At 48.8% G+C, this 22,976-nt stretch overlaps 1 protein-coding gene across 5 annotated transcripts in view; it reads right to left on the reverse strand.

Annotated features, from left to right (window-relative positions):
• CADM1 (cell adhesion molecule 1) overlaps nucleotides 1-22,976 on the reverse strand; it is a 362,854-nt gene that overhangs the window by 50,585 nt on the left and 289,293 nt on the right. For all 5 annotated transcript variants that reach the window (XM_006761547.2, XM_006761545.2, XM_006761544.2 and 2 more), the window contains exons 2-5: nucleotides 22,393-22,539; nucleotides 20,557-20,709; nucleotides 13,522-13,659; nucleotides 11,497-11,655 (exon numbers count right to left, since the gene is read on the reverse strand). In XM_006761547.2, the coding sequence (XP_006761610.1) occupies nucleotides 11,497-11,655; nucleotides 13,522-13,659; nucleotides 20,557-20,709; nucleotides 22,393-22,539 (597 nt within the window). The remainder of the gene's footprint in view (nucleotides 1-11,496; nucleotides 11,656-13,521; nucleotides 13,660-20,556; nucleotides 20,710-22,392; nucleotides 22,540-22,976) is intronic.

Consider the following 22,976-nt stretch of genomic DNA (forward strand, 5'->3'; position numbering starts at 1 on the left):
GCTGACACAGAGTGGGAAGAGCTTCCCAAGAAGCTGGGTCTCTGACAGGCTCACCGGCCTGAGGGCCAGATGAGCTGCAGGTAACAAACGGCTCTATTCTTAGACCTGCTGGCGAAACGGCGAAGGTCTCCGGGCGTGATGACTGTAGGAAGGGAATCAGTAAAGAAAGGCCGGGCACAGGACAGCAGGACGACCTCGACCGAGGACTGACTGCTGGTGGGCAGAGCTCCTCTGAGAGCTACAGGCTGTACCGTAAGCTACATACAACCAAGCCTGCTGGTTTTGGTGTATGACACACACCCAGAGAGGCTGGCTGGCGAAGTTTATGAAAAACAAACACAACCACAGCAACAACAATAGCAGAGGCCACACGGGACCCGCTGCCTGACCGTTCATTCTGAGACAGCATCAGTGACAGAGCCCCTGGTCGAGAGCCTCTGTCATCCTCACCCGTGGACCTTTCTGGGTGAGACTAAATAGGAAGCCCCAAACTCGGGCTGAAATGTAACGTCTGCACACAGGTTAATCTCCGACTCACGGCAGGGCTACGTTTTCCATGCAGTGCTGACTTCAGCACAGAAATGAAGGGGAAGCAAAGGTTATGTCCAAGGCTTTTTTCCCCTTGTGTAATTTACAAGCAATCAGAGAGGATATATTTTTCAGCATAGCCACCAAGGGTTCTACATGTTCAACTTCCATCCTATATAATAAAAGCCTAATATACAAATTGTTCGTCGACCGGGAGTTGGACCACTGGGAGTTCGACTGCTCACTATGATGTGTGCTGACCACCAGGGGGTGGCGAGGAACATGGTGGGCACTGGCAGTGGGCGGCAGTGGAGGCACTGCCGGCCCTGATGAGAGTGGGACCACAGTGGGATGGTGGAGCAGGTGAGTGGGCGGTGCCAGGCCAAGGCAGGTGCTAGTGGGAGCCTGATCGCCCTGCAGAAGGTGACCAGCTGCGACGGCGGGGGCGGGGCTGCCACCCGACTCCCAGGCACTGAGGGAGCTGGGTGGGGGGCATGGCCCGGACAGATTGTCCTACAGACGGGATGGTGGAGCAAGTAAGGGGGCGGTGCCAGGCCATGTCAGGGTGCCAGGTGGGGCTGCGAGGCTGGGGGCACTAGCTGGGGCTACAAGCCTGGGGGCGAGAGCTGGGGCCCCATCTCCGCAGGCCACCCCTAGGGACCCCACCTGCACACAAATTCGTGCACCAGGCCTCTGGTTAAAAATAAAGGGAGTGCTGAACATCTGATCTACTCTGCCTTTTCAGTACAACTGAGTTTGTTTTAGGTAAATGTTTCTTTATGTTACTAACGGCTGCTTACCAGTTGTCAATTACTCACATAAATTAGGAAGAACAAGCTCTAAGTTTTCTATATCTGGAATTTATGTTTAAAAATCATATACTAAGCCATAGGACAGGCACCTTCATTTTTGGTAACTGATTTTCCTAACTTACCCCTTAGGTTTCTGGAGACACACTACCATGTACTATGGGTACAGCTGCCACAGTTACCTTAATAGCTAAGTGAAAAGGTACACATTCATCTTGCTGGTATCACACAGCAAAAATGTCTTCCTGTCACACATTCAGTGCTTACAGGCATACAATCCGACTGCAGGCCAGCTGGGCCAGAGGCACCAAACAGAGGTCTATGTGCCCAGCTCCCTCCCTGAGTGAAGGAAACTCAGAGACAGGCCAGTTCCCTGTCCTTTTCACCGGGAGAGGAACTTCCGTATTCTCCACAGGAGACTGGAAACCTGGGGTCCCACTGGCACCTCTAGAACGCAGGGATGCTAACAGTTCCCAGCAAGAGCCTGGCGGCAGGAGGACTGTCAAAATCCTGAGCCGTCAGGTGGCTGACTGCATGGCCCAGGCTCATCAGTAATGTTTTAATTATGTTCATAAATCAAATGCTATAACCCACCGAATCTCTTCTGAAACAGAAGCAGTCGCCAGGATTTATTTTTAAGTAATGAGGTAAGGCCCCGTCCATTTTCTGGTGACCGTTTTATGTATCGGCTGGTGGTGTCAGGCATAGGCCACCAGCCAGGTGACACTTTCTGTCCAAGTGCAGTAACTGCCCAGGAATGTAACGCTCAGAGCGGCTCCGTGTCATTGCAGAATGGAGCTGCCACGGAAGCAGGAAAAACAGTCAGGTCCACACACTTTGGAACATTACAATTATAGAGATGGCATCACCAAGAGCCAAACGATTAGGTCGAGGAATCTGAGGTTTTCATAAACAGCGGAATTTTTTACCCCCACCCCCCATAAAAGACACTTAGCAAGACTGCCTTAGCATCAACATCCCTTCATCAGTCAGCGGTGCATGGGGGGCTAAATACCGAGGCTTTAGGTCACACCACAGGAGCAGCCAATTAAAAAATAACGTCAGAAAGAGGCTCTGATTTGCTGAGGCTTCCTTTAAACGCACTCTGCTCTCCCTGTAAAGGGAACGTGTGCATATATAAAAGGACACTCTGAAAGAGGCGGGGATGGCTGCTGGCAGGTTACAGCTGATGTCACGCCAGCCTGGCCTTGCCGCACATCCTATGATCTTCTCAGAAGATGAACCTCAACGCCCCGACCTGGATTTCACTCTCCTATGCAAATGACCAGTCTCCTCTCCGGACCAACACCACTGCATCCGGTCTTTACTTAAAAGGGTGCGATGCCACCATCCTACATCCTACCAGCAAGAAGAGTGCGGCCAGGGGGAGGCCTCCCTCAGCCCAGCAGACCTATCACCCCGGAATTACAGGCAGCCCCTTCTCTCCCTGAGATTCTAAGTCAGGAATGTGGGTGTCATACGTTCCCTGACGTGCTCACTGAGCCGAGCTCAAGGGCTTGTGTGCAAATCTGCTTCAGGCGCTGTGTTGGGGACTAGGGCTCTTCCTTAGCTTCCACCCAATATGCAGGGACACCAGTGACAGTGGGGCTGGATGGCCGCGAAGCAAGTGCTCACTGCTTCCGGGCCCAGCAGGGAGAGCGAGCACAGTGTGACAGGAACCCAAGGGTCCCACTGTCCCACAGCCTGGCCGGGGGAGGGTCCCACTGTCATACAGCCTGGCCGGGGGAGGGTCCCACTGTCCCACAGCCTGGCCGGGGGAGGGTCCCACTGTCCCACAGGCCTGGCCGGGGGAGGGTCCCACTGTCCCACAGCCTGGCCGGGGGAGGGTCCCACTGTCCCACAGCCTGGCCGGGGGAGGGTCCCACTGTCCCACAGCCTGGCCGGGGGAGGGTCCCACTGTCCCACAGCCTGGCCGGGGGAGGGTCCCACTGTCCCACAGCCTGGCCGGGGGAGGGTCCCACTGTCCCACAGCCTGGCCGGGGGAGGGTCCCACTGTCCCACAGCCTGGCCGGGGGAGGGTCCCACTGTCCCACAGCCTGGCCGGGGGAGGGTCCCACTGTCCCACAGCCTGGCCGGGGGAGGGTCCCACTGTCCCACAGCCTGGCCGGGGGAGGGTCCCACTGTCCCACAGCCTGGCCGGGGGAGGGTCCCACTGTCCCACAGCCTGGCCGGGGGAGGGTCCCACTGTCCCACAGCCTGGCCGGGGGAGGGTCCCACTGTCCCACAGCCTGGCCGGGGGAGGGTCCCACTGTCCCACAGCCTGGCCGGGGGAGGGTCCCACTGTCCCACAGCCTGGCCGGGGGAGGGTCCCACTGTCCCACAGCCTGGCCGGGGGAGGGTCCCACTGTCCCACAGCCTGGCTTGCGCATTCGGGTGGGGACGCACTGACTGAAGAGTCTCTGTCAATCATGGAGGATTACTACAGCTTGGAGTAGGTGACAATGCAAATATTAACCTGATATTTGGTGAGTTTTAGGGGCTATTGGTGCTCAAAACAAGAATCAGCCCCAAAGATGGTGCCAGACTGTTGGGAGAGGAGTCTGTTCTGAAGGACATTTCTAACAGAGGTGTGGGTGGTTAGAGAGCAGGGGTGGGTGGTTAGAGAGCAGGTGTGGGTGATTAGAGAGCAGGGGTGGGTGATTAAAGAGCAGGTGTGGCTGGTTAGAGAGCAGGTATGGGTGGTTAGAGAGCAGGGGTGGGTGATTAGAGAGCAGGTGTGGGTGGTTAGAGAGCAGGTGTGGGTGGTTAGAGAGCAGGGGTGGGACTGGTTAGAGAGCAGGTACGGGTGGTAGAGCAGGGGGGTGGTTAGAGAGCAGGTATGGGTGGTTAGAAAGCAGTGTGGGACTGGTTACAGAGCGGGTATGGGTGGTTAGAGAGCAGTGTGGGACTGGTTACAGAGCAGGGGTGGGACTGGTTAGAGAGCAGGTATGGGTGGTTAGAGAGCAGGGGTGGGTGATTAGAGAGCAGGTGTGGGTGGTTAGAGAGCAGGTGTGGGACTGGTTAGAGAGCAGGTCTGGGTGGTTAGAGAGCAGGTATGGGTGGTTAGAGAGCAGTGTGGGACTGGCCAGTAAAACACCCTGCCAAAGGCCTGCTTTCTCCTGTCAGACCTTCCTGAGTGATTTTCACCGCCTTAACTTGTTTGCAAGGTGAGGGCCCTGCTGCCCCCTCTGCTCTGCTTGAGGGGGAGAGCTCCCGGGAGTGACGGAGTCCCACTGGTGACGGACAGCCGCATCACCACAGCAGAACACAACTCCCTTCCCCTTGTTGCAACTTGCAAGTCGTTTAGTAGGTTCTGCAATTACTGTTTATCCAACAGAATCAACCTGTATTCTGGGCTTTTGTTGTAGAAAGCTCTGTTTCTGGTGCTTTTTAAATGGGGTGCACACTCACTCCCTTCAAGATCTGAAGTGAACACTGGGCAAGATGTTCTGCACGAGACCTTTAGCTCTATAGAAAGAAAAGTTTTGGGGTTTTTGTATCCCTGGTGGCACACAGTGGGCATTCAATACGTATTTGCCAAATGAATGAATGAATGAGAAGGTGGAGAAATGTTAGCTCTAATTAAAACAAACAAACCAAGCAACCAAACACACCACGAACCCTCCTTATTCCTGTTATCTGATCAAATAGGCTCACTGCAATTTCTGGGCTGATTTAAGCTCACGTCAGTCTGAATGGCGGCACAGAACTCAGCACTGTCCCACCGAGTTGGGAAAGGCTGTGAAAGAGAAGGTGCGACTATCTGACTGGCTGGAGCTGAAGCGGTGCCTGTCTGGACCGCCCAGCTGGCCGTCTGCGATTGGCCGTGCGGAAGCTTCGTGCTGGTGGGAGCGCACCGCTTCAGCTGTGATTGGTAGGCGGCCACGGCCCTGGCATACAAGGCCCCCGCATTTAATTGCTTGACCAGCCTTATCACAAAACATAACTGCATGTCTCTTTTGGAAGGTCAATCCAGCTCCCAAAATGTGAGGGCAGCTCAGGTTGATTTCTTTTCTTCCACTTCGACGCTCATTAATTAGCGCTTCTGGTGCATCTTATGTTGGCATCTTCAGGGAAATTACAAAGGAGGCCATTTCCCCATTCGTTCAGACTTTATGCCGGTTCACGATCATGTAACGTTTCACAGGATCAAAACCTGACCTTGAGTTAAAAACCAGTAAGTGAAGAATACAAATTAACACTAGCTTCCCTAGGCCCACTGCCCACAGGCGCAGGGACGCCTCTTACAGACACACTGGGTGATGCCCACCGTCCACAGGCGCAGGGACGCCTCTCACAGACACACTGGGTGATGCCCACTGCCCACAGGCGCAGGGACGCCTCTCACAGACACATTGGCTGATGCCCACTGCCCACAGGCACAGGGACGCCTCTCAGACACACTGGGCCAGGCCAGGAGGCACAGGAAGGCCGTGGTGGGAAGAGGAGCTTTCTCCCGGCGTCTTCCGAAGGCCGGGGAGGCACAGGTGCTCTCTCTTCCTTCAGGCCATTCCCGTCTTGCTCACAGTGTGTTTGGCCAAACATCTGCTCCTTGTGTTTGTGTGTTGGTTACTCAGCCGCCTGCCTGCTCTGGCAGATGCATCACTGACCATCTAGGGTCCGGAACTTGTGTTAATACAAAACCAGAGGTTAAAACAACAGTGTGCATGGGGTCTCCAAGACGTATTGCTCATGAGGAATAATAAATACTGAAATAACCTCCCTGAAACTCAATGCATTGCTTTACACAAAACGGAAGAAAGGAGAGTGGAAGGGAGAATGTATTCCGTGCAGGACAGAGACGAGACGAGATCGGAGAGAACAGGCCCGCCGGCCCAGCCGGCTCTGAGAAGAGTGCACCTGAGAGCAGATTTCGGGCAAGGAGGCGGGACACGAGCTGCTCCCGAGACCCACCTGCCACTCCCAACAGCATGGCTTCCGATTTCCAGGTTTTCCTCCCTGCTTCCCTGCAGGGCCCCATGGACAGGGGAAATATTTTTTCTGACACAGATAAAGAGCAGGGCAGACTGTCCCCTCCACGCCCAATTTCCCCCCAGGTGAGGGAAGGAAAGCAAACCTCTCGCCTTCTCTGGACCTCGATGAAGGGGAACATGGGTTTACGAAGCCCCCGCCTGCCTGAGTCAGTAACACGCGCTTTGAAACATGTCCACATCCGTGATGGACTGTCAGAGGGTAATCAGAACGGGGAAGGCGCCCCAACACCCACTTCTGGGGTCTGTTCATGCTCCCTTTCAAGACTCATCTCGTAATTTTTATTTTATTTTTTACAAATAATCACACACAGAACCCTCGCAAAATGAGGCGTTCGGCAAGAACATCTTAAAGAGCAAGACTACGATGGGAGAAAGCAGGAGACGCAGCAGTGATTCAAGAGCTCAGGGCCACCTCAGTCCACAGCGAGGCTTCCCTGTCTGCGGCGATCTGGCTCCGCACTGAGGGTCACAGCTTTCCTCTCGGCTCCCGGCTCATTCACTGTGCGGCCACCTTGATGCTATTGAGACAGTTTTCTTTAAGGCGCAGACAGTGAGCTGTTCTCGTTTACACAGCCTCTTGTTTGACAAGCCTGCGCTCCCCCCGCGATCTGAGGCTGCGCGAACGGTTACAATTGCACCAGGCTCCGCTCTGCTGTATCAACTGTGATGTAAACACCAGCAACCCCACGCACCTCCCGAGAAAAAAACGCACAGGAAGAACTGAGGGTCACACAGCTCAGAACATTCAAAAGCAAAACCGTTTCTGCCCAGCAGCTAAGGAAAGAGAGCTTGGAGTTTCAGCTGGCAAGTACAAGTGTTTTCCGTTTTACGCATTTAGCTGCGCGCTGCTGTGTCCTTGCCGGTCTCAGGAGGAAAGCTGGAAAGCTGAGAGCCCTACTGTACGCTCTCCGTTCCCAGCAACGTTCCTGTGAGAAAACCTTCCTAATGAGCTTGCAAACGAGCACTCAACAGGGAAATGTCACAAACAAGAGCAGCTAATGCCCCAGAAAATCAAATAACTGAACACTTGGCTGATTGTGGTGCTTTCATATTTATAATAAAAGGGGGAGGGACAGCTCTAATTCTCTACTTCTGACGGGGTCAACACCTTGTGAACAAAACAACTCATTTATTTATGTTCAGAAATCTCCAGATGATAAATTACTCTGATGTTAATCACTTCAATGCATACTGCACAATTAATATCTACACTCACCAAAAATCTAAGGATTATTAAAAGTGTGACAGCATCCACTTCTGGCTGATTTTTCACATAATTGGGCAACACAATTTCTCCTGATACCTCCAATACAGGGTCCTAACGAAAAAATGCTGCAGAATTCTGTGTTCAGTTAATTAGGACTTAAATCCACAAGACAAAAGCAATTCCAAGTTGTAGCTCAAGCCGTCTTCTACGCAGTATGGTAGCAGTGTGCTCATTTTATCTCGCTCCTCCTTTTCCTGGTGCATTTAAAATAAGATATTTAATGGCATACCATGTAGACTCTCATTATTTCATTTCCTTTTTAAAAATAGTATTCTTAAGAGGACATAATTTATATAGAATTTAATCCCTTATGTGTCATTTAACCCTGTTCATATCCTCTTAGCTGAAAGAGAGGTTTCCATAAGCCGTCATGTGACAAAATGGCCGGCTGGGCCAAGCGAGTGTACTTAATGCTAATCCTATCAGGTTAGCTTTGCCCCCAAAGTAGCTGTATTCATCCGGAGTAGAGCAATTCTTCCTCTGATGTTCGAGGATGAACTCAGTACTTCCTGGTGATAAGTTACTATTTATCACGAATAATATAAGAAATCTTTTTAGGTGGCAAAGGAAAAAACACTCAAACATAATAGTTGTATGTCTTTTTAAGTTGTATACTTATTTAACTAATATTTATTAGATTTAGATATATATATGGCAAATAAAACTCATAATTTTATAGATCTTTTATATGGGTCTTGAGTAGGCTAAAGCAATAAAGTGACTTAAAGATAAATTCTCAATTGGACAGGAACACAGATAACCTGCTGATATGGTAAAACTTGTGAAAGTGGCCCTCAAATCACTGAAGTTGGGAAATCTGTAGGGTCAACAGACTTTTAAGTTGTGAGCAAAATGTAGGGAATATGTAATTTTGATCATCTTTTCCGGGTCTGTAGCTATCAAAGGGTTTTTAAAGAGCTCAGTGATCCCAGAAAAGGTTAAGAACTGCTGACTCTAAGGGTTTGGAGCCAATAAATAAAGTTACTTCTCACAGGATATCGAAAATGACTCACTATCCATGCAGACTGGCTACTGAACCTCAGGCAATTAAGTGCCTCCTTCTCTCCTGGCCATCCAGACGGCATGGCTTGTCTGCGGAGAGGACTCCTCTGGGAGAATGGAGCTGAGTCACCAACACCACAGCCAATGCCTGAGAACTTGGTGCCCAGTGACCCAGCGCCTTGGGAGTCTGAGGCCTGAGGCTTTTTGTTGTGCACAGCTGCTGGGTTCCAGAGAGCGCAGCCGTAGGAGTGATGTAGAGAATTCCCCTTGTGCCTGAAGAAGCTACTTGGGCATACCTGGCTGACCCCGCAAAGTCCTCAGTCCAGCTCTGGGGATGGAGGGAGGGGCCTGCGGGTGACTTTCCTGAGCAGAGAGTCGCATTTAGGGTGCCACACCAGGCTCTCAGTTCCACGCAGATTAAGGTAATGCTTTGCGATTCTTAACCTTCTTTTATGCAGGACGACTTTTTTCTTTACATACATTCCAAAATATGGAGTATCAGGGATACAATGTTTGTGTGGCTGACGGGGGAGAAGGGAGCAGGGCCTCCCATGAGGAGATGCGCCGTAGAGGGACATGACCAGCAACTGCGTCTTCATTTTTGGGGGCACTGTGGTCCTGGCCAGCAGCTAGGGGCTGGCCGCACTTTGTGGCCTGAAGTAAAATGCATTCAGAGGTGGTGCTTCACTTCTTCTCTTAAGGAACAAAGGCCACTTGAATCTACACTGCATGGAAGACACAGCTTATAAATATCATTATCATGTCTCCCGAGGTCGGAGTGCAGTGCTTGGAGTCCTGTGCATTGGGGGTGAGTGTCATGTTGTAGGTGGTGGGTCATGTGCTGTTTAGAAGATATTCTGGGGGAGCTACTGAAAGAGTTTGGGGCGGGAACTGGGTGAGTACCACTCAGGTCTCACAAAGGAGCTAATGTATTATTGAAGCTAATGGGCCCCTACAAGGGAAGTTAATGGATATTAAGTTTGCTTAAGTGAATTACATATTAACAAAGTCAAAAGAAATCTACTAACTGCCAATTTAGATAACATCTGATCATTTATGTTTTCCCATTATAGGGACATCACACCACAATAGTTTTAGTGATATGAAAATTATAAGCAGCTGCCATAATGAAGCTACATAATGAAATAAAGGAAATGAATTGACAAGGAAAATCTGCATTATGTAATGTTAAACCGAGCCAGGCTCACAGAGTCAATAAGCAAAGCTTGGGCTGGGACGGTGGTCTTTCAGAGGAAACTCTGTACCCTGCCTAATCCCTTGTTTTGCTCCATTTAAACACATGATGAAAACTGCAGGAGGCTGAACGGTGGTCCCCAAACTTCCCAACCCCTGGGACCTGGGACTGGCCTCATTTGGAAAAGGAGTCTTTACAGATGTAACTACAGTAAAAGGATCTAGAAATAAGAACATTCTGGATTTATCTGGGTGGGCCCTAAGTCCAATGACTAGTGCCCTTCTAAGAGACAAACAGGAAAGGAGAAGGCTGCGTCCAGATGGAGACAGAGAAGGGAGTGATGTGACCACCAGCCAAGGAAGCCTGGAGCCATGAGCAGCCCGAACAGGCAGGAAGCTCCTCCCGGAGCTTTTAGAGGGTGTCCGGCCCTGCCGGCACCCAGCTTTCAGCCTGCTGTCTCCCAGGACCGTGGGACAATGCACTTCTGCTATTTCAAGTCACAGGTTTGTGGACACGTTCCAGCAGCCCAGGGAAGTAACAGAAGAATTCACGGAGGGCAGTGCGTTTCCTTATCAGACCCCAGGCACTGCCACCCCACCAAATATTTGCAGCCTTTTCACTCTGTACACTCAAGGCTCCCAGAACCACCAGAGGCCAAGTTCCAGGAGCCTTTTGATGGAAAATGAGAGGTGGTTACTCAGACGCAACCTTGGTGCGAGGATGGTTTTGTGCAGAAGACATATTTTTTTCACAAGTAGGAGAGCCCCTAAGAGAAGATGAAGAGAACACCTTTTGTCCACAGGGCACAGTGAGGAGCTAACCTCACTCGCCACGATATGGCTTTTATTGGTGAAGCCGGCAGGACTGAGCACTGAGCCCAAAGGGTTCCACTTTTAAAGCCACTGTATCACGTAAGCTAAAAATGGAAGAGAACGTGCAATTTTAAGCAAACTGCTGAATGCAAATAAAATCTCTTCTATAAAAACTTTAGTACTTACAAGGGGGTTAAAAAAGGGGGAGAGGAGATTGCCCTAGATTTTGAGGTTGACATAGAAATGATTATAGTCAATATTCAAAAAATGTAATTAACTCATATGCTAGAGCAGATTGGAATCATTTTAAAGTTTCATATTTAGGTTAAATCTAGTATTTTCGAAATCCTTATTGGCACTCAGTAATGTGGCTGTGCTTCAGTAAAATAATCCTCTGCTTATTTTTCTACCAAGACAGCTAGATAAAAATTCTATCTATACTACCAGAACATATGCATTCAATAAATGGCTTCTGACATGTTTTAAGCAATTGCTGCTCTGGGCCCTCAAACAGAACACATGGGCACTGCTACAGCTTGAATGTTTGTGTGCCCCCCAATCCATATGCTGAAGACCCAATGTCCCACGGAACAGGACCAGGAGGTGGAGCCTTTGGAAGGTGTGTAGGTCTGAAGGTAGAGCCACATTAGTGGGATTAAAAGAGATTCCAGAGAGCTCCTCAGCCCCTTCTCCGGGTGAGGTCGCAGTGGGAAGGTGCCTGTGTGCACCGGGAAGCGGCTCTCTCCGGAACATGACCGTGCTGAGCCTTGATCTCGGACCTCCCAGCCTCCAGAACCGTGAGAGAGACAGTGCTGTTGTTTCTAAGCTACCAGCTGCTCTGTCTGCGGTGACGGTGACAGCAGCCAGCACGGCCGCGACAGGTACTCACACTGTACTTCTAGGTACCGCTGGGTCTGCAGGTTCCCGGTGACGGCAGGGTGCTCCACCTGGCAGATCACTGGGACCCCGTCGTCCTCCCTGCGCACCTTCAGCATCAGCTGACTAGTCACGGTGTACATGTCCGACCACTCTTCCACCTCCGATTTGCCTGGGGAGAAACCATACCAGAAAGCCAGAAGCTGAGAGCATATCTATCGCTGTGTTCAGATCCTCCGCTCCCCCGCCCCAGCCCAGTGTTATTTTACCAAAGAGGATGGACGTCGCTTGGGATAAGGACGATCTGTGGGGAGATGGCTGAGAAATGAGTATTTCCTACACTTCAACCTGGCAGGGTGGTCTTTCAGATATTTTCAACTAGACGTTACATATACCATTTTCATTTAAATACATCACACACGTTTCTTCTGTCCTAAAACGTCCCCCAACGGCAGCTGAAGGTTGAACCTTTTTGACATCTGACTGCTCAAGGCATTCAGGAGAGGAGAAGAGAAGAGCGTGCCATCCTACCACCATCTGAACCTGACCCGTCCGCTAGGCTGTCATTTGGTTTAGAAATTCCAGGGTGTCACCCAGAGCCCCCCAGTAACTTAATCAGGAGAAGGATAAACACCCTTCCCCACCCCCACCAGCATCAATCAAGGCGGAAAGGAACAAAATGGATTTGCGTAATTGAAATTGTAACTGGAATGCTTAAGCTCTGAGACCTTTGAAAGGCCGCAGCGCACGCAGGGTGTGGGGAGAGAAAGCAGGCTGCGGGCGTCAGGCCAGATGGAAGCCGGGAGCCGTGCGGATGGGGAGGCTGGATGGGGAGGCTTCCGGAGGGATGAATAGGCCAAGGCCGCCCATTCCTACACCCCGCCCTCCCTGGGACAAGACGCACCATTAACTTTCCTTTAATGTTTTGTCCGAATCGGTACACATTTCATGGCTCAGTTCACTCAGACAGAAACGCAGAGGGGAAATGGGGAACTCCTTCCTTTCAAAGCCACGCCCAGGAAGGGGGGTGACACAGAGCGAGCTGTTTGGAACGGGGGCTGTTACACAGACTCATCTGGTTCGTGGCAGAGAGCTTTCCGTCCCCTTTCTAAGGACGGTTCCTTTCTTCCCGGGCCCTTCGTCTACTTAACAAGCGCACACAGACACTAGCCACATGCCCTGCGAATATTCACTCGTGTCATCTTCACCAGAATCCCATGCTGTCTGTAACATCAACATCCCACCAGAGCCAAGGGAGGCACGTGGCAGCACTTCTGTCACATGACCGGGAGTCCGGCCGAGCCCTTGGTGCCGGCTGCTAGAGAACCGGATGCTAACACGTCTGAGGGCTTAGGACAACTGACAGAGGGGCAGCCAGGGGCCAGGCTGCACCTCCAGCCAAGGCAGTGGGTAAGGTAGCAGCTATCTGAGATCTAGGAAGGAAGCCCGGGATGGCCGAGCCTGGGGAGACAGTGGGAATAGGGAGCAGGGCCGCCTGCTTGCCATCACACCAGATGCTATGCAGAACAGCCAGGAAACGGGCGACTGAACTACAGGTTTCACACGCAAGGGGGTGTCTGCAGGTTCACAATGAAGATGACCTTCCCTGCCGTGGCCACGGCTCAGGAGAGCACGCTGAGCTCAGCTGACGGGGCGGCCGGTGGTAGGATGACTCGCAGCGCACACGGTGAAGGCTGTGATACACTGTTAAATGGATAACATGAGGACTTGGGGTTCTGACCACCCTGGGTCGTCAGGTAAAAGCAAGGAGAACGGAGGGAACAGCATGGACAGCCTGAGCCCTGGGGCAGCTCTGACAGCGGTTCCAGTTCACAGTGACACCCCCGACCATCAGCCCCCATACCACAGAAGGAGGACAGGAATGAGGACACGAGCACGGTTATGCTCTGCCCCACGCCTTTAGTCCGTGACGATCAACCACCTCTAGACGAATGCCTTTGTTCTGAGGCATGGGTTGCGTTTCCCTCTCGTTTCCCCAAAGGGAACCCCCCCTCCCCGGGACCTGGCGGCACCTCACCTTTGAGCTCCATGTTGCCTTTGAACCACCGGATAGTGGTGGCTGGCTTGCTGGCCATGGCCGTGCAGTTGACTTCGATCTCCTCGCCCTCCACGGCCGTGTCTTTCTGGATGTCGATGACCAGGTTACGTGGTGGGACTGCAAAGCAAACGTGTGTGCGTTTACACACAGAATCTACTCCTGCACGCATCCTTCCATTCATTAGAAACTAGCCCCACTGCTCTCAAATCAAAGACAAGTAACGGACATTCCTGACGGGAATTTAAAACAAACTGCCACTGGGAGGGAAACATACAAAGTCACCATCAAATAAAGGGAATTATGCACAATTGCTCAATTCAGAATTTCTGCCCTAAAGTATCTTACAAAACGACCAGTCTCCCACTCCTCAGTTATCAGTGACCAAGTTATAACAATATAGATATTAGTTACAAATCAGTCACTTAAAAATTGATCAGAAGTAGAGATAAAAGCAAGAGGAGTACACACAATTCAAGTTACCATCCTTACCTGGAAGTCTCTGAAAGAAATCTTTCTCCTTCAACTCAACCTTTTGATTTCAATCGTCATATGAAAGAATCTACAGTCAACCAGCAAAGATCAGAAACTTGGAGTCTCTTAAAAGAATCCCTCACCATGAACATCCGCAGAAAAGTGCACCTGGGAACCAGTTCATTTGGTCAAAACCACTCACAGAGACCCAGAATGTAATCATCACCTCCAATGGGCAGCACATAGTAAAATCCTGCCATGAGGATGCAGTAACACAGGAAATGCCATTCATTCGCAGTAACTTTCCAGATTCTAAATGCCCCAGATTTTGGAAATCAAAGGTAGAAAAGATCACTAAGTAGTTGTAAGTAGTTTTATTAATCAGAATTAAAACTGCCTTTCTCTAAGTATATTAAACCCACATCCAATAAAATAAAAAAATATTTTGTGGCTAAAATGCTGAATATCAAATCAAGAGTACGTAGGATGATGACGATGATGAATAAATCATGTTATTTTTCATCACACTGAGCAACAGTGAAACTGCCTATGAGATGCCAGCTTCTTGAAACAGAAGTCAGTACAAATGCCGAATTCCGTGCGTGAATCTAAGTGTGTGCCCTGACCACCACGAAGAAGCAGACAGTTCTGAGACATGATTAATAAGTCCCTCAACTCAGAAGAGAAACAAGAAATTAAATATGTATACACATGCCATCCCATGATCAAGTTGAATAATAAATCTGATACTGCTTCAAAAAACTATGGGATTAAAGCACGTATTGGGGATTTCCACCTGCTCTGGTCCAATGTGGAAAAAGGAAGACTTTTATGCTGAGTTAAAGCAGGTGGAAATGCCTGTAGAGAATGATGGAAAAGGAAATGATTTGCTGCATATGCTTCTCAGCAAGACCGTGTGGCGGTGATGGGTAACTACCAGATCAAAAGCAGGCCTCCTCTCTTCCCCGTGAAAGAGAAAAATAGCACATTCGCTCAATTGGATGTGTTGCTAAAGTGATATGGCCCCAATGAGTAGTTAAACATGAGAAAGAACTACCCTAGCTTACACTTCAGGGGGAAAAAAGCAGAGAGAGAGTCTAATATCCAATTTGGAGTTGCACATCTGTTAGCATTTTAGAGACACAGAAAGGCAGTTACATAAGTAAACGGGGCAGCTTCAGCTCGCCATTTCCTAAACGTAACTTATCTTTGCTGGATGAAAATCAGGCAGTTTATCGGTTCTCATCGCATGTACCGAGAGAGCTGGTAGGGAACAGAGAGAATAGATGTCTAGCGCCAACAGAGACTACTGAATTCTGAGTGCAGTACAATAGGGATCTTCAAGAAAATGCTGTTTAAGCAAATGTGAGATTGTCCAAGCCTAAAGACAGTAAGATCTTGGTGAACTCTAAAGAACAGAAAAAGAAATGACAAAAGGCAAACAACCAAGGAGTAAAAAAACTAGGAATGTCCTCCCCATAAATGTAGACATGAGAGTCCATCACTGACTGATGGGACCCACTCAGTGTGAGGAAACCAGGTCCAGTGCACGGAAGGTGGGCCCCTGAGGACACGACGGGCAAGCAGCTAAGGCTGGGGCCATGCACGAAGCTCGCGCTCCTGGAAAGAGTAAGCCCGGAGCGGGTCAGAGCCTGGTGCCACGCAGCTCCGGGAACACGCGGAAGGGCGCTCTTGGTGATGGGACAGATCCAGTTTATCACTGTCAGTCTCAACGGCGTGTAGTGTCAACACCGTCTCTGTCAGATCTCATTTTCTGTGTGATGCTGGGATTCTTCCTTCCTTCTCTGCTTTTCTCATGCCGAGCCTTCAGATACCTTAGCTGTCCTCACCACCTGCACCAGCTGCTCATCTCCATGGGCATTTCTTATGCTCTCCCTAAGACTGAGATGGCCAGGATGCGGATGGCTGGCTTTTTTCGCATTATTATATTGTCTGCTGGCTCCGAGCAGGGGTGAGGAAGGGGTGGACACAAACGAGGCCAGAGGAGAACCACCAATGTCTCCGAGACCTTGCTTGGGGCCCACAGAGTGACTGGCAGCAAACAGGTCCCTGTCTGGGTCACCTACTGTTAGTATTTTCCTGTTAGCGCCTCCTTTTTTTTGCAACAGGTATATAGTTGACCCTTGAATATCACAAGTTTGAACTGTGTGGGTCCACTTATCACACTTTTTTCAATAAATACTGTAAATATATTTTATCTTCCTTATGCTTTTCTTAATATTTTCTTTTCTTTAGCTTACCGCATTTTAAGAATACAGTATATAATACATATAACATACAAAATATGTGTTAATGGGCTGTTTGTGTTATCAGTCAAAAGTAGGCGACTAGCAGTTAAGTTTTGACTAAAAGTTCTTTGTGGATTTTCACTGTGCAGGGGGGTGGGGGAGTTGGTGGTGGAGGGGGTCGTGACCCCAGAGGGTCAACTGTGCTCTAAAGTTCCCTAACCTTTCAGGGAGATGCCCATAACGATGCTAATCCCAGGAATACCTTCCTGAAGAGCTGAAGTCATCTTTAAATTGATGGCTGAGGTAAACTTGTGGGAAACTTCAAAAGTGTTGGAAACTGTGACCAATGTAGAAAAATAAAGGACTTGTTCCTGTGGACAAGAGCAGCCTGAGACGCAGTTAAGTGATTATTTCCAAGTCCACAGTTTTCCCAAGACCGTGGCCAGTGTCTCTGATCTTTACTAAGATTAGAAGACACAGTCTAGTGTAGGAGTTGTCTGGTTTACAAACATAGAGTGAAATTTGATCATGGGAGTCCCAATGGCTTATATTGATGTTAGTGATAAAGGTGACTTCTCTCAGATTTTTTTAATCCTCACTCGAGGATATGCTTATTGATTCTAGAGAGAGGGGAAGGGAGAAAGAGAGGGAAAAAGGGAGAGCAGAGAGAGAGAAAGAGAGAGAGAGAGAGAAAGAGAGAGAGAGAGAGAGAGAGAGAGAGAGAGAGAGAGATTGCCTTATGTACCCGTCCTGACTTGGAATCTAACCCCTAACCTTTCAATGTATAAGACGACACCCAATCAAGCCACTCTGGCCAGGGCTCAATTTTATTTTATTTTTAAGAACAAGAATGCTTTGGAAAATAGAAGTGAAGTGATTTAGGTATATCTTTCCAAAAAAGGGGGTTGAACAAGAAAATCTTAAAGTTTATTTTGGTCTATTAAGTCTACCCTATTTTTCCTTTGACTTCACACTGCCTACTCTAATACAAAATAGGTTAGCAAAGTATAAATATCCATTTATAAAAAAATGAATGAAAACTACTACTAACACACATGGTCCCACTAAATAGTCACATTTAGTAAAAACTGCCTGCGGCCATTAGAAAATAACCAAAACATATCTGAGGATGTGCGTGTGGATGAAAACCTGAATAAAAGTCACATAGAAGGAAATACTAGAAAATAGCAAAGAAATGGTACGGTTTTTCTTAGCCAACCTCAAATCTATCCGAGCGCCAATTATAAACATTGCACCTAAAGCATTAAAAAAAATCAGCAATTTCAGGATGCCACCTTAATTACACGAGAGGAGTCTTAAAACTGATCAGCACGTGAAATCTCACTCTAAGACCCTTTAAAATAATTAGTTCCTCCTGTTCCTGTAATCTTAAGAGTGAACACTAATCTTGGAAGGACAGGGGTAGAGTAATACTGGCTACTATTATCAGTAACTGTATTCATCTTGAAGCAGTGTATTTTCTCTCTTGTTCATCTCCTCCAATGAACAGCAGTACGTGGAAAAGTCCTACAATGTGAATTGGAGAAATGCACGCAAAATGTCATAGAAGTTTCCTTTTTACATGGGTAAGAGCATAAACATTATAGTAACTAACAAATACCCATCTCTGTGTCTTCTAATGATGCTGAATTCTTTGCTGATGCTTCAAACGACTAACGGATGCACTAAAATGAGCACCTTCAACCCACGGAGGCAGGGCATCGGTGTTCGTCCCCACAGGCCTCTCCAGAGGACTGTGGACGGAAATGAAGATGCTAACATGTCCTTCTTCTTTCACTATGTATCTACAAATGCCACACCGTAGAAGAAAGGTTTGAATATTTGAGTATCAGTGGAATTTGCCAGATTTTGGAAAAAGAAAGACTCAAACACTGATGACAACAATTTTACTTCATCAAGAAATCCTACAGTAAATTTAATAGAATATTAAATGAACACATAATACCTGAGCAAGAGTATCTACTAGCATTACTTTCAAGTATATTTAAGTTAAAATAATGCTTCTATACAATCGGTAGGAACCTATTACTTCTAGAATAATCAGGCCTCCAAAAGCATTACAGGTAGAGCTCCTCTCAGAGCCTAGTGCTGGCAGGCTGACCCCCCAAGCACTGGGTGTGCGCAGTCAGACCCCTTACCCAGGGGCCGGAGAAAGCAGTGGGTGTGCGCAGTCAGACCTCCTGTCCGGGGGCCTGAGGACAAATGTACCAGACGCTGGAAACTGACAGGCATACACTGCTTCCCAAGGGGCAGATATATTCCTGAAAACAAAAGATGGGCTCTTTCAGGGAAAAACATCTGGGAAGGCAGTTTCAGGACTTCATTGAAAGTAACCTCAACTAGAAGACACAAGGTTCTGAGAAAACACGAGGTCTGGTTCAGGCTTGACTCCTGGTTCTCACTCTGCTTGTCACCGGGCAGATGACTGAGCTCTACGATTACTATTTCTTTCTTTGGAATAAAGATATTCATACTTAAAGGTATATGTATGTAACAAAACATTCTGAAAATTCAGAATCCGTAACTATATTCAATTTTTTTTGCTGTCACTCTTGTTGAAAAGCCATAAACTATGGTGGGGAAGTGGGTGAACGGTGAGGTTGAGGTCCAGGCCACTAATGACTTGCTCCAATCAGCAAACGGTGTTCGCAAATGCTTCTGTACAAGCAGATGCACAGAAAAGGTCCAAAGCATGCTCATGATTTTGACACATTTCCAAAATACCGGAACCGTCGCCGTCCCAGCAAAACCTTCCACGCTCCCTACTGCTGCAGGTCTGCGTGGGTCAGACAAACAGGAACACCTGCCAGCTGCCGTCATTAACACAGACCACATTCGAAACGGCATGGGCAGGCCCGGAACATGGCTTTCTGAAGTCAGTATTCCTCTTATCAAGAACATGTATGTAAGCGTTAGGAACATGTTTTACTTTAATGAATAAAAAAATATTTTCCCTCTATAGCTGTGTTTAAATAAAGTACCGAGGCAGTAGCTCAATATGTACATCCATAAATACATATATGGTCACACACACCAAGCAAAACCACCTTCATATTTATCTTTGCTCTTTAATCTTCCTATCATTACACCCAGAGCTGCAACCTGCCGCCTCAAATAGACTTTGATTCATCACCTCCCCGAAGGTTCAAATCAGAGATCTTGCCTCGCGCTGTAGTGTGTGCCCTTGAAAACTTGGTTTCAAAATCCGATCAGCTGGTGGTGTGCACTGGAGTGTAAGTCTGTCTAAAATGAGACCAACTTAGACCTCCTCCAACACAGGGGCTCTGCGGGCAATCTCAAACACACACACGGGAACCTGGCCGCTGGGGTTTGGCGGAAGCCACAATCCGGTGACCACAAGTGGAGACGCAAACCCTCCAGAGGTGCCCCAGAGGCCCGTCAGCAGCCTGGCTTTTTCTCAGCTTTCCGCCCTAGGAGCTCCTAATTCTTTTAGGTCCAATGGTGGCAATTCTGTGGCAAAGTATGAGTTCATGAGATATGATCGCTACAGCATGATCTAGAGCAGTGGTTCTCAACCTTCCTAATGCCATGACCCTTTAATACAGTTCCTCATGTTGTGGTGACCCCCAACCATAAAATTATTTTCGTTGCTACTTCATAACTGTAATGTTGCTACTGTTAGGAATCGTAATGTAAATATCTGATATGCAGGATGTATTTTCATTGTTACAAATTGAAAAAAATTAAAGCATAGTGATTCATCACAAAAACAATATGTAATTATATATGTGTTTTCCGACGGTCTTAGGCGACCCCTGTGAAAGGGTCGTTCGACCCCCAAAGGGGTTGCGACCCACAGGTTGAGAACCGCTGATCTAGAGTATAAGCAATAAACAAGGCAATTAAGGAAAAGGGGGACAATATTAAAGGAGGTGTAACTCAGAAGGACAAACCAGTAGGCGGATTTCATAGCAGAGCCCGGCCCGGCCCAGCTGTGCGGCCGTCTCTCCCTCCTGCACAGAAGGAAACAATCCTATACAATCGGCAGGAACCTATTACTTCTAGAATAATCAGGCCTCCTGTAGAGCAATGGCATGGCCATGGAGAGGGATTCATCTGAGGTTCCACATCCTCCTGAGTTTTGCTGCTGGAGCCTGAGGTCTGCAACCCCAGAGCAAGTGGGATCTGCATAGATGGGTCGCGTTCCCCAGAGTGTTTGGCAAAACAGGCTACTTTAAAAACTCCGCCAGATGGGCGGCGGGCCAGCCTAAGACAAGAACAGTGCCCTTCCCCGCAACGCCGTGCCGCTCACCCAGCACTGTGATTGTGGTGTAGCTCTCCTGCGGGGGGTCGGTGTAGAGCTGGCAGAAGTATCTTCCTTCGTCGGAAATGGAGACGTTTGTCAGCGACACTCTGAGTTCACTGCTGGAAAAATTCAGCAGCTGAAACCTGCTGTCCTTCAAAGCTGTGAACAAAGCACAGGGTTGGTGACCGAGACAGGGGCAGTCTGCGTCCCCGGCCCAGCGGAGGGAGACGCCGGGCCTGGCCCGGCAGCGGCAGAGTGGAAACTCCGAGTCTCCCGCACCCGGAGGGGAGGTACCCTTTGTACTTCCCGAGTTACTCTCTGGGCTTCGGCACTAACCACACATGGACAAATAACCTGTCCAAAGGAGACTGGTGCACGTGGGTGCACGTGTGAGTGTGTATACCTACATGCACACACACTCACCCCCCCACCCCCCATGCCCTCCGCCTCAGTGTGTCAGAATTCAGCCCTTACTGAAATGGTTTTGGATGCTCTGTCAGACATGGGTAAGATGAAAACAGGAAGAAGGTGGGCCAGGAGTCCCCTTGGGCACTGGAAGTTCAGGGAGCAGGGCTTACAAAAATCATTTAAAAATTATTAAAAAAATAATTCAATTTAATTTGGATTTATCTATGTATTTGGTATGCTATATAATAAACCCTAATATGCAAATTGACCTAACAGTGGAATGACCGGCAGAACAACTGGTCGCTATCACGCATACTGACCACCAGGGGGCAGATGCTCAATGCAGGAGCTGCCCCCAGGTGGTCAGTGTACTAACACAGGGGGAGCGCCACTCAGCCAGAAGCCGGGCTCATGGCTGGTGAGCGCAGTGGCGGTGGCAGGAGCCTCTCCCACCTCTGCTGCAGGTGGGCCGTGAGAAGCGAGAGGGATAAGGCTGGGCTGAGGGACCCACCTCCCTGCAAGTGCATGAATTTCGTGCACAGGGCCTCTTTATTGATATGATTTGAGGTGGAACTTCTCAGGGATAGAAGGTGACCAGGGGCCCCCGGAGGCCTTGATCTCGCCCTGCAGTTTCTTAAGCACAGTAGAGCCAACTGGGCAGAACACAGGAAAGCCATGTATGTGGACTCACTTGTTTATAACAAATATTCATGTTTAAAGTCCTTATATTAATTTTGGCAAAGGCTAGATTATTACAAAAGGATGAAATATCCTCTCAAATATTCTTTAGATTATTCACTGTCCACAGGTCTTGAACACTGCGGTGGGGTGGAAACAAGGCAAAGGGGACTCTCCACACGTGTTTGTTGGGCACCAAGACTCTCAAATCAAGTTTCAGAAGACCTTCTCTGGCTCTCCACAAGCCCAGCACCCACCTGCACCCTGGCTGTGATATGCAGGTAAGTGTCCAGTATTCACTTCCGTGACACTCCATTTGCAAACGTTTTCGTACATGGACACCTCCACATGCCAGAGGTGCTATGGTGACAGGAGGTTTGGTTTTGTCTTTATAGGTTCAGATTGCCTTGAAAATTTCAATCTTCAAACAGATTACCTTTCAGTATGCCCTACTTTCCCGGCCTTCCCCTGTTTGAGTTGTTTGTAGCAGCGAAGTATTGGGACTCAATTGCAATTCACCTTGAATTACTACAACCCATTCCTATTGCAAAGTAAGACCGCCTTGCTTTTAAAAGGGACCATTCAAGTTTCTATGAAGTAGAAAGATTATGACTGCACACCTCGTCTCCCTTCTGAAGAAGGGACTAAACCTTGAGCACCTAACATTGAGCTAAGCAGAGGAGTCCTGGTCGTCTCTTCATCATACAACATGTAGGAAATCAGCTGCCGTGTAATACTGCAGCGACGGACACTTACGCCTGAAGTCCCTGAAGTAGATGGTCTGCCTGTTGGGATTCAGGAGCTGAATCACGGAGTCATCACTCTTATTCACTTGGCAGCTGATGGTTGCAACTTCTCCCTCGATAACTGTCACGTCTTTCGTAAACAAATTCTGTCCATCACCTTTAAAAAAAGAGAGAAAAGATCAGAAAGAATTTTCCATCAATTAAAATTTGGTTAATGGGATCAATTAAAATGAGAAGCAGGAAGCACATTAGGAATTGGAAACCGGAGCAGCATTGGGTAAGGCTCCCCTCCTCTCTGCAGGGGCCACAGCATGAGTCTAATAGTCCAAGCAGATCTAGGGGCGCAATACCACAGCCTGGAATCACCTGCTCAAGGTCCAGCCCCAGGACTGGTGCAGTGGAGCCCTGGGTGAGTGGTAAGGTCTGAGTGCTGGCTTCTATGAGGAGCTGAGCTGTCACAGCGGGGTGGGTGGTGTGTGTACTCGGCCTCAGCTCACAGGCCCTCGAGCTGAGCTATTTGGCCACCTCACAGAAAACTCAAGGGACTACCTACTAGAGGATGGACGGACCACTGAACAATCTTGTCTTGTCAGT

This window comes from Myotis davidii, unplaced genomic scaffold (assembly GCF_000327345.1).
Source record: "Myotis davidii unplaced genomic scaffold, ASM32734v1 scaffold97, whole genome shotgun sequence".
NCBI classification, from domain to species: domain Eukaryota; kingdom Metazoa; phylum Chordata; class Mammalia; order Chiroptera; family Vespertilionidae; genus Myotis; species Myotis davidii.